The sequence below is a fragment of the Poromitra crassiceps genome, assembly GCF_964638095.1.
Source record: "Poromitra crassiceps genome assembly, chromosome: 8".
NCBI classification, from domain to species: Eukaryota; Metazoa; Chordata; class Actinopteri; order Beryciformes; family Melamphaidae; genus Poromitra; species Poromitra crassiceps.
The window spans coordinates 32912788-32928525 of record NC_139629.1 but is presented as its reverse complement, the minus strand read 5'-3'; the positions used below and the strand labels follow the sequence as shown (position 1 = coordinate 32928525).

At 44.2% G+C, this 15738-nt stretch overlaps 1 protein-coding gene across 1 annotated transcript in view; it reads left to right on the top strand.

Annotated features, from left to right (window-relative positions):
- Positions 1 to 15738, top strand: part of fech (ferrochelatase) — a 74317-nt gene that overhangs the window by 16632 nt on the left and 41947 nt on the right. Inside the window, exons 4-5 of the mRNA XM_083641621.1 lie at positions 12790 to 12938; positions 14639 to 14773. Of these exons, the coding sequence (XP_083497747.1) occupies positions 12790 to 12938; positions 14639 to 14773 (284 nt within the window). The remainder of the gene's footprint in view (positions 1 to 12789; positions 12939 to 14638; positions 14774 to 15738) is intronic.

Here is a 15738-nt window from a genome sequence, read left to right as displayed (position 1 = left end):
GTCCGCGGGAGAAAATACACTCTAAAATCTAATTGATCCTCATGTCTTTTGCCATGACTGTCAAACCTAAATTTATACTGTATACTTTGCGACGTTCATCATCGTTCAAATTTGGCTGGTGGCTTATTAACATAGGTTCCTGTGATGTGATGAACTCAAAATGCTAAATAATAAACAATTACCGGTATTTCTGGTTTCCAGGGACTTTAAGTAAAAGTAAAGATATCTTCCCAGAAAAAGACTTTGGTAAAAGTCAAAGTCACTCATTAGAATATTACTTGAGTAAAAGTCTTAAAGTACGGTACTTGATATTTTCTGTACTTAAGTATCAAAAGTAATTTTCTGATTAAATGTACTTAACTATTGAAAGTAAAAAGTACAAGTAAATGCTGCAAAAAAAAATCAAGCAAAAGACATGCCTGGGCTTGAGTGGAAGTCTATTTCGTCTTCTTGACTTTTATAGCTGCTGGTAAACGTGATGTTGCATTACAGCCACCAAATGGAATGGCGTGTGGATCGTGAGTACAGATACTCAGAAAAAATACTTAAGTACAGTACTTAACTCATTGAGTGCCAGCCACTTTTGGAGAACGGACGCTCCCAGTGCCAGAGTTTCAGAGCATTTTCAGTGATTTCTCGAGGCCCACAGAATATTGTGTGATATTACTATGTAAACACTGAACACGCACAAAGAACGAGGAGACTCTATTGTATCATCAGCAAAAAAAGTTTATTGATACCATTTTCCATTCTTTAGTTATGAGCCGGAGAAGATAGGTTGTTTTCAGCAAAAACAGACGTTTCAAATTAGAAGCTGAGTTATTCAGCCTTTTGTGAAATGAAGCATTTCAAGCACATTCACTGACTCTGAAGCTAATATTTTCTGATGTAGTGACGTGGTGTAGTTGTGTGGTGCCCTGCGTGCCCCACCCCCCTCCCCCCCTTTCCTCAGCTGCAAACTCCTCCCCACACTAACACACAGCCTCACGCACCCAGCGTCTATTTTCGGAGCGCTCCGTTTTTGTGCGCCGGCTCCCAGCGCGACACCGAAAAGCCAAACCGGACTGCTGAGAATGGTTTGGCCCTTCGGCGTCGGGTGCTGCTTTTCTGGCGGCTAATCATGTGGAGAAACTATGCAGCAGAGACAGAGGGGCTCAGTTGTGGGCGCGGATTGACTGCTGTTTGCAGCCAACGTCAGCTCCAGCCAGAGCAATCTATATGGCTCTGGCTGCAGCATGAGCGGTTTCTCTTTCATCACGGCTTTTTCCTGCTGTTTTCCTGACCTTTCTCTAATCTGGAGAGCACTGTCGTCACCTAATGGGTCCGTAAAATAGGTTATACACCTTCAATAGCTACAATATTTGTACAGGAGATGCAAGAGGCTTTGATCCACGTCCCACCGTCAAAAAACGCATTTGACGCCGATCGACGTCATTGGCACTGAACGTTACTATTTACTTTGACGCCGATCGACGTCATTGGCACTCAATGAGTTAAGTATTTATACTTAGTTACATTACACCACTGCAAAAGCACACTGGCAGATACATACCAAATGGTTCAAAGTAAATCTATCAAAAGTCTCAAATCTGTCAGCATTATATTGTCAGCATTTGGCTTATGTTATTGCAATATCTTAGGTTGAACAACTGATGATCAGCAATATTCTCACAGTAATATGCACATGGGAATCAAAACGTAGCATTAATTTTCACAAATCATTTGACCAGGGGACAATGTGCCAATGTGTTTTGCTGTTCCTGCTCCACCATGGTACTCTGGCGGCCATCCCTTGTAGAAACAAACGACACTGTGTTATATTAATCACTATAACATTAACGCCACCAAATTTCAGTTAAAGTATAGCAACGGTGCTCACCACCTTGCTTGCATGTTTACGTTAGCACACAATGCTAATCGAGCTAGCGTAGCTTACAAACATGAGCATCACTCAAACAGTCCAACATAGCAGAGCACCAAGTGCGCGATCAAATCCACCTCAGTTATAAAGTTTAGAGTTTGCCCAGAGATATAATAAGTATAATTGCAGTTTACCTTGTGGAGGCTTAGCAGCAGCTAGCAGGCTGGAGGCTCACACCATGGTCTCTTGGCCAGGCCCCGGACAAGACGGTGGTCGGCTGGCTGGACTGCTACTCGCCCATACCTTCGGACTAAAAGTTATTATATTTGTTTTCCTGGACCATTTCACCACTGCAACCAGCCAGCCAGCGAGTAAGCTAGCAAACTGAAGCGAACAACAAGATGGCAGTCAGTTCAAGCCTGTGAGACAAATTCGGAAACTCCCCCGGCAGCCACTACGGGCAGCCGCCCCCTCCTTCTTCTTCTTCTACTAGTGTTTTAACAGCCCTCTCTCCCCGTACTTCCGTGTAGAATTAATCCATTCAACCAATCAACGATGAGCAGGAAGCGGGAGATTCAAGCCTCATTTCGTTCCATCAAAACCCAATGGGTGACGTCACGCTCACTATATCCAGTTCTATTATACTATCAATGATAATAATGCATCCCTCAATTACTTGAATGCTTCCATTATTTTGGCAGCTACTTGGGTTCAAATTAACTTAGTGAGTCGGTTTGACATTTTTGTATCAATTAACTCATTCATGGCCAGTTTAGGACTGCCAATATTTAGCACAGGCCAAAGATTTTCATAATTGTTGGTCATCTTTCAAGACCCACAGTAAATTATCTATTAGCACCAGAGTGATTTGCAATACCTCAAAATGAAGATGTACGTCTGGGTTCACCAGGGAAAAAAAAGTGAGCTTTTAGCATGTTCTGTACTCTACTTATAGCCATTTATATACACCCTGTTTTCACCAAAAAGGTCTCTCTGAGAAAAGAAATTGCAGAAAATGGCATTTTTGTACAGCACACAATCTCAGGCAGAACTCGCTCTCAATTCTTTTATTTTGAACTGTATTGACATCAGACATGTAAATATTATTCGTTATGACACAAATGACAAAAAAAAAAAAAAAATATATATATATATATATATATATACATGAAGTGCTTTACATTCAACAATACAGTTTACTCAGTGTGAGTGAGTGTGCAGACAGACACACAGACAGACAGACAGACACACAGACACACACACACACACACACACACACACACACACACACACACACACACACACACAGAGAGAGAGGGAGTTCTGTCCATCGCACCTCCTTCCAAGGGAACACTATTGATCGCCCCGCAAATTAGCATAGGAGAGGAACACCCATCTGGTCTGAGATCAGCGTCTAGCCTCCTCTGCCTCGCATCGTTTTCCTCCTCTCGTTCGAGCTGGGACGAATGCTGCGACACAGGAACGGGTCCGGCTTGGCTTTGGGACCAGGCGCTGGAACCGGATCGATCATGTTCGTCACGGGTTTGACTACTGCGAACAACTCAATCCAGGTTCGCCCTGCAGCAAGGCGAGCAGTGCAGCGCGCCGAGGGGCGTTTCAATGGCGTTTCTCCTCTCTACAAGGAAGCGCGTTTCTCTGTTTTTCCTCCTGCTCATTTCAAAACAACAGCTGCGGTATGTGTTTGATCGCGTGTTGTCGGCTTGACTTTGAGGCAGGGACCTGATACCATGTCACAGGCTGGGGAAGTGTTTGAACTACGCGCTGCACTAATAAAAACAAAAACACGTCAAACACGTCATTGGCGGGGAGGGTTATTTCTGATAACACGTCAAAGACGTCTTTGGCGGTGAATGAGTTAACTAAGAGCCGTGTAGATAGAAGAGTCCCGACATCTCCATTCACTCCAATGGACCAGTTTTTTACTCTCAATAGTTCCAGGAAGTAAGGTCCTGGATTAAGCAGCACTGTCGAGTTGCAGCAAAATAGACAGTTTGTGTTGTACTCTGAAAGGGTTTTTCCCCCCTTGAATCAAATTGTACATTATCAGCTTTATTTTAACATGCAAAAGTAGCGCGAGACCCATTCCTGGCTGTTCATTGGCTAATGAGTCTCGCATTTTGGTCCTCCGCTGACGCCACTCTCTCTCTAGGGGTACGTGGAGCTACAACAGGTGGTACTTGAGAGAAAGGAGAAAATTGAAAAATGTAAGAAAATAAATAAAACTCCTCAGGAGGCACTAATTGCAACTTTCACTCCATTTTGTAATATGATATTCTTCAAAAGGTGGCTTATCATTCATTGCATCAGCGCTAGTTTTCTCTTGCAGTTTTCTAAGGAAAATGTTGTAGTCGGGTAAAGGGCGTACTTGGTTTCAGAAATCAGGGAAAGGGGGTACTGAAGGCAAAAAAAAAAATAGAACCACTGAGGCGATTCAATGTCCTCTTAAAGTTACCATGCAAAAAAGTACAAGTACAAACATCCGTCAAGTGTCCCGAATTAGAGGTAACATGACAAATTGAGTCCTTCATTTATAGCAAAGTGTGGAAAACTCCATGAGAGGAGAAGTGAAGTTTGACTTTGCACCTGCCTCTTATCTGAGGCACTACATGATTTATTCCTTCATCAGTGTGCTACAAACTCTCAGACGTCACTGACCTGAATGATGTGTTTAAAATGACACAGATCGGCTGGAGAGGAGCTCCAGTTCCAGCTGCAGTATCTGTTTCTGATCGGCACAGACCAGCCTCACACTTCGCTTGTGGGAGACGACATGTGTTCACTTCACTGTTGTCTTGTTTTATACGTTTATATATTTAAAAGTTAACAAGAGTGTTTTCACACCTGAAAGGCCGAAACATGCTTCATGATTTTGTTACATTTTAAAGTCTGAACAAAGCTTCATGATTTTGTTACACTGTAAAGTCTGAACCAAGCTTCATCATTTTGTTACACTGTAAACCAAGCTTCATCATTTTGTTACATTGTAAACATTTGATCAGGTTAGTTCTGCCTTCACATTGCAATTATGCGAGCTCACTAGAGAACTTTACAAGACATTCAAGACATACCTACAGTATGTGTTGTTGTCATCACCTATGTGGGCTGCGTCTCCCTATACACCAATACATACCTACGTCTTGTTGTCATCACCTATGTGGGCTGCGTCTCCCTATACATCAAGACATACCTACGTCTTGTTGTCATCACCTATGTGGGCTGCGTCTCCCTATACATCAAGACATACCTACGTCTTGTTGTCATCACCTATGTGGGCTGCGTCTCCCTATACACCAAGACATACCTACGTCTTGTTGTCATCACCTATGTGGGCTGCGTCTCCCTATACATCAAGACATACCTACGTCTTGTTGTCACCACCTATGTGGGCTGCGTCTCCCTATACACCAAGACATACCTACGTCATGTCATCACCTATGTGGGCTGCGTCTCCCTATACATCAAGACATACCTACGTCTTGTTGTCATCACCTATGTGGGCTGCGTCTCCCTATACATCAATACATACCTACGTCTTGTTGTCATCACCTATGTGGGCTGCGTCTCCCTATACATCAATACATACCTACGTCTTGTTGTCATCACCTATGTGGGCTGCGTCTCCCTATACATCAAGACATACCTACGTCATGTCATCACCTATGTGGGCTGCGTCTCCCTATACATCAAGACATACCTACGTCTTGTTGTCATCACCTATGTGGGCTGCGTCTCCCTATACACCAATACATACCTACGTCATGTTGTCATCACCTATGTGGGCTGCGTCTCCCTATACATCAATACATACCTACGTCTTGTTGTCACCACCTATGTGGGCTGCGTCTCCCTATACACCAATACATACCTACGTCATGTTGTCATCACCTATGTGGGCTGCGTCTCCCTATACATCAATACATACCTACGTCTTGTCGTCATCACCTATGTGGGCTGCGTCTCCCTATACACCAATACATACCTACGTCTTGTTGTCATCACCTTGCGTCTCCCTATACATCAATACATACCTACGTCTTGTTGTCATCACCTATGTGGGCTGCGTCTCCCTATACATCAATACATACCTACGTCTTGTTGTAATCACCTACATGGGCTGCGTCTCCCTATACATCAAGACATACCTACGTCTTGTTGTAATCACCTACATGGGCTGCGTCTCCCTATACATCAAGACATACCTACGTGTTGTTGTCATCACCTATGTGGGCTGTGTCTCCCTATACATCAAGACATACCTACGTCTTGTTGTCATCACCTATGTGGGCTGCGTCTCCCTATACATCAATACATACCTACGTCTTGTTGTCATCACCTATGTGGGCTGCGTCTCCCTATACATCAATACATACCTACGTCTTGTTGTCATCACCTATGTGGGCTGCGTCTCCCTATACATCAAGACATACCTACGTCATGTCATCACCTATGTGGGCTGCGTCTCCCTATACATCAAGACATACCTACGTCTTGTTGTCATCACCTATGTGGGCTGCGTCTCCCTATACACCAATACATACCTACGCCATGTTGTCATCACCTATGTGGGCTGCGTCTCCCTATACATCAATACATACCTACGTCTTGTTGTCACCACCTATGTGGGCTGCGTCTCCCTATACACCAATACATACCTACGTCATGTTGTCATCACCTATGTGGGCTGCGTCTCCCTATACATCAATACATACCTACGTCTTGTCGTCATCACCTATGTGGGCTGCGTCTCCCTATACACCAATACATACCTACGTCTTGTTGTCATCACCTTGCGTCTCCCTATACATCAATACATACCTACGTCTTGTTGTCATCACCTATGTGGGCTGCGTCTCCCTATACATCAATACATACCTACGTCTTGTTGTAATCACCTACATGGGCTGCGTCTCCCTATACATCAAGACATACCTACGTCTTGTTGTAATCACCTACATGGGCTGCGTCTCCCTATACATCAAGACATACCTACGTGTTGTTGTCATCACCTATGTGGGCTGTGTCTCCCTATACATCAATACATACCTACGTCTTGTTGTCATCACCTATGTGGGCTGCGTCTCCCTATACACCAATACATACCTACGTCTTGTTGTAATCACCTACATGGGCTGCGTCTCCCTATACATCAATACATACCTACGTCTTGTTGTAATCACCTACATGGGCTGCGTCTCCCTATACACCAAGACATACCTACGTCTTGTTGTCATCACCTATGTGGGCTGCGTCTCCCTATACATCAAGACATACCTACGTCTTGTTGTCATCACCTATGTGGGCTGCGTCTCCCTATACATCAAGACATACCTACGTCTTGTTGTCATCACCTATGTGGGCTGCGTCTCCCTATACATCAATACATACCTACGTCTTGTTGTAATCACCTACATGGGCTGCGTCTCCCTATACATCAATACATACCTACGTCTTGTTGTCATCACCTATGTGGGCTGCGTCTCCCTATACATCAATACATACCTACGTCTTGTTGTAATCACCTACATGGGCTGCGTCTCCCTATACATCAAGACATACCTACGTCTTGTTGTAATCACCTACATGGGCTGCGTCTCCCTATACATCAAGACATACCTACGTGTTGTTGTCATCACCTATGTGGGCTGCGTCTCCCTATACATCAAGACATACCTACGTCTTGTTGTCATCACCTATGTGGGCTGCGTCTCCCTATACACCAATACATACCTACGTCTTGTTGTAATCACCTACATGGGCTGCGTCTCCCTATACATCAATACATACCTACGTCTTGTTGTAATCACCTACATGGGCTGCGTCTCCCTATACACCAAGACATACCTACGTCTTGTTGTCATCACCTATGTGGGCTGCGTCTCCCTATACATCAAGACATACCTACGTCTTGTTGTCATCACCTATGTGGGCTGCGTCTCCCTATACATCAAGACATACCTACGTCTTGTTGTCATCACCTATGTGGGCTGCGTCTCCCTATACATCAATACATACCTACGTCTTGTTGTAATCACCTACATGGGCTGCGTCTCCCTATACATCAAGACATACCTACGTCTTGTTGTAATCACCTACATGGGCTGCGTCTCCCTATACATCAAGACATACCTACGTCATGTTGTCATCACCTATGTGGGCTGCGTCTCCCTATACATCAAGACATACCTACGTCTTGTTGTAATCACCTACATGGGCTGCGTCTCCCTATACACCAATACATACCTACGTCTTGTTGTAATCACCTATGTGGGCTGCGTCTCCCTATACATCAATACATACCTACGTCTTGTTGTAATCACCTATGTGGGCTGCGTCTCCCTATACATCAAGACATACCTACGTCTTGTTGTAATCACCTACATGGGCTGCGTCTCCCTATACATCAAGACATACCTACGTCTTGTTGTCATCACCTATGTGGGCTGCGTCTCCCTATACATCAAGACATACCTACGTCATGTTGTCATCACCTATGTGGGCTGCGTCTCCCTATACATCAAGACATACCTACGTCTTGTTGTAATCACCTACATGGGCTGCGTCTCCCTATACATCAAGACATACCTACGTCTTGTTGTCATCACCTATGTGGGCTGCGTCTCCCTATACATCAAGACATACCTACGTCTTGTTGTCATCACCTATGTGGGCTGCGTCTCCCTATACACCAATACATACGTACGTCTTGTTGTAATCACCTACATGGGCTGCGTCTCCCTATACATCAATACATACCTACGTCTTGTTGTAATCACCTATGTGGGCTGCGTCTCCCTATACATCAAGACATACCTACGTCTTGTTGTCATCACCTATGTGGGCTGCGTCTCCCTATACATCAAGACATACCTACGTCTTGTTGTCATCACCTATGTGGGCTGCGTCTCCCTATACACCAATACATACCTACGTCATGTTGTCATCACCTATGTGGGCTGCGTCTCCCTATACATCAATACATACCTACGTCTTGTCGTCATCACCTATGTGGGCTGCGTCTCCCTATACACCAATACATACCTACGTCTTGTTGTCATCACCTTGCGTCTCCCTATACACCAATACATACCTACGTCTTGTTGTCATCACCTTGCGTCTCCCTATACATCAAGACATACCTACGTCTTGTTGTCATCACCTATGTGGGCTGCGTCTCCCTATACATCAAGACATACCTACGTCTTGTTGTCATCACCTATGTGGGCTGCGTCTCCCTATACATCAAGACATACCTACGTCTTGTTGTAATCACCTACATGGGCTGCGTCTCCCTATACATCAAGACATACCTACGTCTTGTTGTAATCACCTACATGGGCTGCGTCTCCCTATACATCAAGACATACCTACGTCTTGTTGTCATCACCTATGTGGGCTGCGTCTCCCTATACATCAAGACATACCTACGTCATGTTGTCATCACCTATGTGGGCTGCGTCTCCCTATACATCAAGACATACCTACGTCTTGTTGTAATCACCTACATGGGCTGCGTCTCCCTATACATCAATACATACCTACGTCTTGTTGTCATCACCTATGTGGGCTGCGTCTCCCTATACATCAAGACATACCTACGTCTTGTTGTCATCACCTATGTGGGCTGCGTCTCCCTATACACCAATACATACCTACGTCTTGTTGTAATCACCTACATGGGCTGCGTCTCCCTATACATCAATACATACCTACGTCTTGTTGTAATCACCTATGTGGGCTGCGTCTCCCTATACATCAATACATACCTACGTCTTGTTGTCATCACCTATGTGGGCTGCGTCTCCCTATACACCAATACATACCTACGTCATGTTGTCATCACCTATGTGGGCTGCGTCTCCCTATACACCAATACATACCTACGTCTTGTTGTCATCACCTATGTGGGCTGCGTCTCCCTATACATCAATACATACCTACGTCTTGTTGTAATCACCTACATGGGCTGCGTCTCCCTATACATCAAGACATACCTACGTCTTGTTGTCATCACCTATGTGGGCTGCGTCTCCCTATACATCAAGACATACCTACGTCTTGTTGTCATCACCTATGTGGGCTGCGTCTCCCTATACACCAATACATACCTACGTCTTGTTGTCATCACCTATGTGGGCTGCGTCTCCCTATACATCAATACATACCTACGTCTTGTTGTAATCACCTACATGGGCTGCGTCTCCCTATACATCAAGACATACCTACGTCTTGTTGTCATCACCTATGTGGGCTGCGTCTCCCTATACACCAATACATACCTACGTCATGTTGTCATCACCTATGTGGGCTGCGTCTCCCTATACACCAATACATACCTACGTCATGTTGTCATCACCTATGTGGGCTGCGTCTCCCTATACATCAATACATACCTACGTCTTGTTGTAATCACCTACATGGGCTGCGTCTCCCTATACATCAAGACATACCTACGTCTTGTTGTCATCACCTATGTGGGCTGCGTCTCCCTATACATCAAGACATACCTACGTCTTGTTGTCATCACCTATGTGGGCTGCGTCTCCCTATACACCAATACATACCTACGTCTTGTTGTCATCACCTATGTGGGCTGCGTCTCCCTATACATCAAGACATACCTACGTCTTGTTGTCATCACCTATGTGGGCTGCGTCTCCCTATACACCAATACATACCTACGTCTTGTTGTCATCACCTATGTGGGCTGCGTCTCCCTATACATCAATACATACCTACGTCTTGTTGTCATCACCTACATGGGCTGCGTCTCCCTATACACCAATACATACCTACGTCTTGTTGTAATCACCTACATGGGCTGCGTCTCCCTATACACCAATACATACCTACGTCTTGTTGTAATTAGGGCTGGGTATCGTTCAAAATTTTTCGATATCGATACCGTTTCGATACTTGGATTTCGATACCGGTTCCTGAACGATACTTTTTTCAATACCAATTTTTAGAAAAATCCATTTTAACAAAAATAAAACAGCATTACACATTGAAATTATTTTACAAATCTTTAGTTTTCCCCCCATCTTAAGTTTTACAGCAGAAAAAAATAAAACCTACTGTATTTAACATAACTTTAAGTTCTCTAAACGTATTGCCGTCCCTACAAAAAATATTGGAAGTACAAAGGAAAGAAATGTAAAACAAATAAATCAGTGGAATAGTTTTCAGTGCAAAACAGAGAGTTGCAAATCAGGGTTTAATGCTCACTGATTCAACAGAACTCTATTCTTGTCCAAACTGATGAGATGGATCCACTTCATGCATGGAAGACTAGTTGAGCATTGACTAGCCTATCAATATAGCCAATGGCACAAAGTGAATCCCATTTATATTCAACAAACTATCATGACATCAGCGTTTGTTAATGAGTTGCTAAAAATACATAATGGGCGATAACGTTTGCACATAACGTTAACGCTAATTAATTAAACATTAACGCTAGTGTTGCAGATCAGTGTTTAATGCTCACTGCTGCAACAGAACGTCATTCTTGTCAAATCTGACGAGACAGCTCCACTTCACGCATTCACTGACTAGCCAATCAATATAAATGAATCGCATTTACCTTCAACAAACTATCATGACATCAGCGTTTGTTAACGAGTTGCTAAAAATACACAATGCCCGCTTGCGCATAACGTTACGGCGGCAATTAATTAAACGATCTGCTAGCTACAACTCACAGCCAGATGCATGGATTTGTCAGACTGAGGGATCTGATAACCGCTAACTTGCGGTAAGCTGACCCACCTCTCAATTATTTCTCTTATCTGTGGAAACCAGTCCGTGTTGTTTCTGTTTCTTTTCTTGCTTTTCATCATCTTCGCCATATGGTACTCCAGGATAGGAGTAGCTTGAGTGGCTAACTTCTTGTATACTATATCCGCACCGCACGCCTGGCACAACAAACACACCGGCTAAAGTGGGCGTAACGTTTCCTGCATGCCTCTACATGACAGCCAATCACCAGCCGTATTAGAGCGCGGCGTGCAAGCATGTCGCATGCTTATAGGCTCAATGACGCTGTTTTGTTTTGGTATCGAAAATTGGTATCGATTGACAAGGGAGGCTTCGATACCCCTTAGTATCGATGTTTCCATTTCGGTGCCAAGTAAGTATCGAAACTCGATACCCAGCCCTAGTTGTAATCACCTACATGGGCTACGTCTCCCTATACTTGACATTGTTTGGTTTGTAGACCGCCGTGCGCCTGACGTAATTCTTCCGGTTCCGACGATAGCCAGACCATCCTGTAATGTGTCCAAAAGTCCGAACCATCCCCCAAAAAATCACACTACAAAAGAACGGACCAAGGTTTGGTTGTTTGGTCCGGACCGTAGTTTGGTGGAGGTATCACACCTGTCATTTTGGTAGCTGTGAAAGCTATTCTCAGATTTCTCACCGATGAAAACTAGACGTTAACTAAATAAAAACGAAGTTGTAATGACATAAACTATGAGGAAATCTATTGACATTTTCGTAAACAAATAAAAGCTTTACTAAAATGTGAGGGAGGGACGAATTGGGAAGAATCCGAAGAGAAGAAGAAGAAGAAGTTAAACAGTTAAATCTGTCTCTGTGTTGCACGTTCAGACCTTAATACCATTCCGTAATAACGGATTGATAGTTATTTCCAATGAGTTTGGAAATTCTAAAGAAACAGTAGTTATGGTTTTCTTTAACTAAGATGAGACTAAAATACTCAGACTTTTAGTCGAGTAAACTTGGCTAAATCACAACAGGATGAGGTTGACAAAAAATAAAAAAAACTATCAAGGACATTTGACACAGGACTAATACTTAAGAAGACTAAATTAAACAATAGTGGAAAATGAACAGTACTCTTGAGTCATCATCACTGTCTGACCCTCTGATCCTCTCCCCTGCAGTAAACTGGGTCCGTTCATCGCCAAGCGGCGGACGCCAAAGATCCAGGAGCAGTACAGTAAGATCGGAGGAGGCTCGCCCATCAAATACTGGACGTCCATGCAAGGAGAGGGCATGGTCAAGCTGCTGGACCACATGTGTCCTGACACCGGTGAGGGGGGGTTGGGCTGGCAGTGTCCTGTGGTCTGTAAGAAAATTGAATTTAAAGGAACAGCTCCCAAAAATGAAAATTCAGTCATTATCTACACTAGCATTCCTCCTATACCAGGGGTTTTCAAAGTCTGACACTGCCCCCCCCCCCCCCCGTTTACTTGCTTAGTTTCGCTCAATCCCTGGATGCCTATTGGATCGTGTTGTCATTATGTTAATGATCCCATATCACTTAATAACTGAGCCAAGATAACCTGATGTTGCTGTTTGACTTTAGACTACATCAAATACATGAAAAGGTCTCTCTGAACTCTGAAGGCATTTATTTGTTTCTGACTCTAGGAGTCACACACATTTAGGTGATCTCCTTTTGATAACTCTGCAATAACTAATGGAATATTGTTTCACTTCCATTCACCGAGCCTCCCCTGAAACGGTTTGCCCCCCCCCCCCCCCCCCCCCCCCCCGGGGAGGCCCACCTCCCACTTTGAAAACCTCTGTCCTAAACAATTGAAGTGAATGGTACTTTCAAACGTTAAAAAGAAAGAAAGTTGCTGCTCGTCAGATGTAATCCAAGTCTCCAGAAGCCCAGAGATGCCGAGTTGACTTGAAGATAGGTCATTGACACCTCTCACAGCTACACTGAAGATTTCAGCTGAAAACAGGGCGTAAACTACAGGGCGCTCTGTATAGTAGAGTGCATCCCGCTGGGCTTACGTCAGTCTGTTAGGATCTTAGGGCCTGTGTCCACCTAGCGTCTTTTCATCAGCTCCGGTGTCTTTTTTCAGTTGTTTCCAATGAGGAGCGAGCGTATGCGGGCGCACACGGACGTCTAGAGGAAGTGCGCTGCACCAAGCGTCTATTTTCACAGCGCTCCGGTGTTTTTGTGCGCCCGGCTCCCAGCGCTTCCAGCTGAAAATATTTTAACTTTTCAGAAAGACGCTGTGTGTCGGGTGCTCCTTTTCAGGCAACTAATCATATGGAAAAACTATCACAACAGAGACAGAAAGGCTCAATTGTGGGAGAAGATTGGCTAGACACTTAATATTTCTGGTGAGTGTTGAGCTAAATCACTGTATGTGTGTTGTTAGCTAATGTTAGCTGTCAGCTATCAAGCTAGCTACTGCACTGAGCTAACTGAGCTTACTTTCAGACTGCTTCCTTGCATATTGTGCGCTGAGATCAGCGCTCCCCAGGCGACGGCGGCAAATAAGCCAAAAGTGGAGGCTTCAAAGCAGGCGTCTGTTTCTTTCCCCAGTCTGACTCTGTGCTGTGTGAGCAGGAGATAAAGACACAACAAGGAGTGTCTGCTCACACCCTCAACCTCTCCTGATAACACCAGCAACATGCTGACCAGTACTCTCTCTCTGCCCTCTCTCTCCCCTTCTCTCTCTGCCCCCTGTCTCTCTCTCTCTCTGCCCCACCCTCTCTCTCTACCCCCTCTCTTTCTCTCTCCCGTTCTCTCTCTCTGACCCCACCCTTTCTCTCTGCCCCCTCTCTTTCTCTCTCTCCCCTTCTCTCTCTTTGCCCCGCTCTTTCTCTCTGCCCCCTCTCTTTCTCTCTCTCTCCCCTTCTCTCTCTCTTTGCCCCGCCCTTTCTCTCTGCCCCCTCTCTTTCTCTCTCCCCCCTCTCTCTCTCTGTCCCCCTCTCTATCTGCCCCTGCCCCTCTCTCTGTCTCTGTCTCTCTGTCTCTCTCATCAGCTCCTCACAAGTTCTATATCGGTTTCCGTTACGTCCACCCGCTGACGGAGGAAGCCATTGAGGAGATGGAGAAAGACGGAGTGGAGAGAGCCGTGGCCTTCACCCAGTACCCTCAGTACAGCTGCTCCACCACAGGTCAGCTGACCGGCACCATCACCCTAAAGGGCTGTCCCGGCGAGTCGACGTAATCCATGACGTCGACTACGTAATTACGTCGACGCACGCTACGTGCCTCGACGCGTCACAATCGTCACAAAACAAAAAAGATGGCAGCGATGGCCGGAGAAAGTAGTAATTTCTGCACCGCAGCTAACCTAACATTACACCATTTAACGGTGTTATTCGGCCGTTTAACGTTAACGTACATATTTCCGTTTGCTTTCACGGCTAACATGTACGGTAGAAAATTGATTAAACTAACGTTACAGACCATTGTTAGTCTGTTGCTGCTCACGTTAATTTACTGCGTGCATCATTTAACAGTGCTATTCGGCTGTTTACATTCTTCTGTTTGCATTCACGGCCATGTAACATGAGATCAAAACTAACATTACAGACCATTGTTACAGTCTGTGACTGTTAGTCTGTAAATCGTTTGTATTATTTATTTCCTTACCCCCACACTGATGCAAACATACATTTGGCTGAGTTAGATGCACAATGCACATTACTCCAGTGATTAAATAAATCCATGTCCTGTAAAAATACTGATCCTCCTCAGTTTAGGGAAAGGGTTCATACATACAGTGATGAATCATGATGATGATCAATTTAATCTATATGTATCAGGTGGTCCAGTATTTTCCTGATGAGAGCAGGCAACTGACAAATAGGCAGGCACTATCTATTATAATAATAAGATTAATATTAATAATAATAATAATTCATATGATCATATCATAATAACAGACATGGAAATTAGACTTAGACTAATTTTAAATATGTCCCTACAGTATTATATTATTATTTCTCTCTCTTTTCAGGAAGCAAAGCAGTGTGGAAGAGTTTTTCCCCAAACGAGAATGAGATGGTTAAATAAAATACTGAAATTGAGAAGTTTTTGGTTATTTATTTGTTTTGGGTAAATTTATTGTTATATA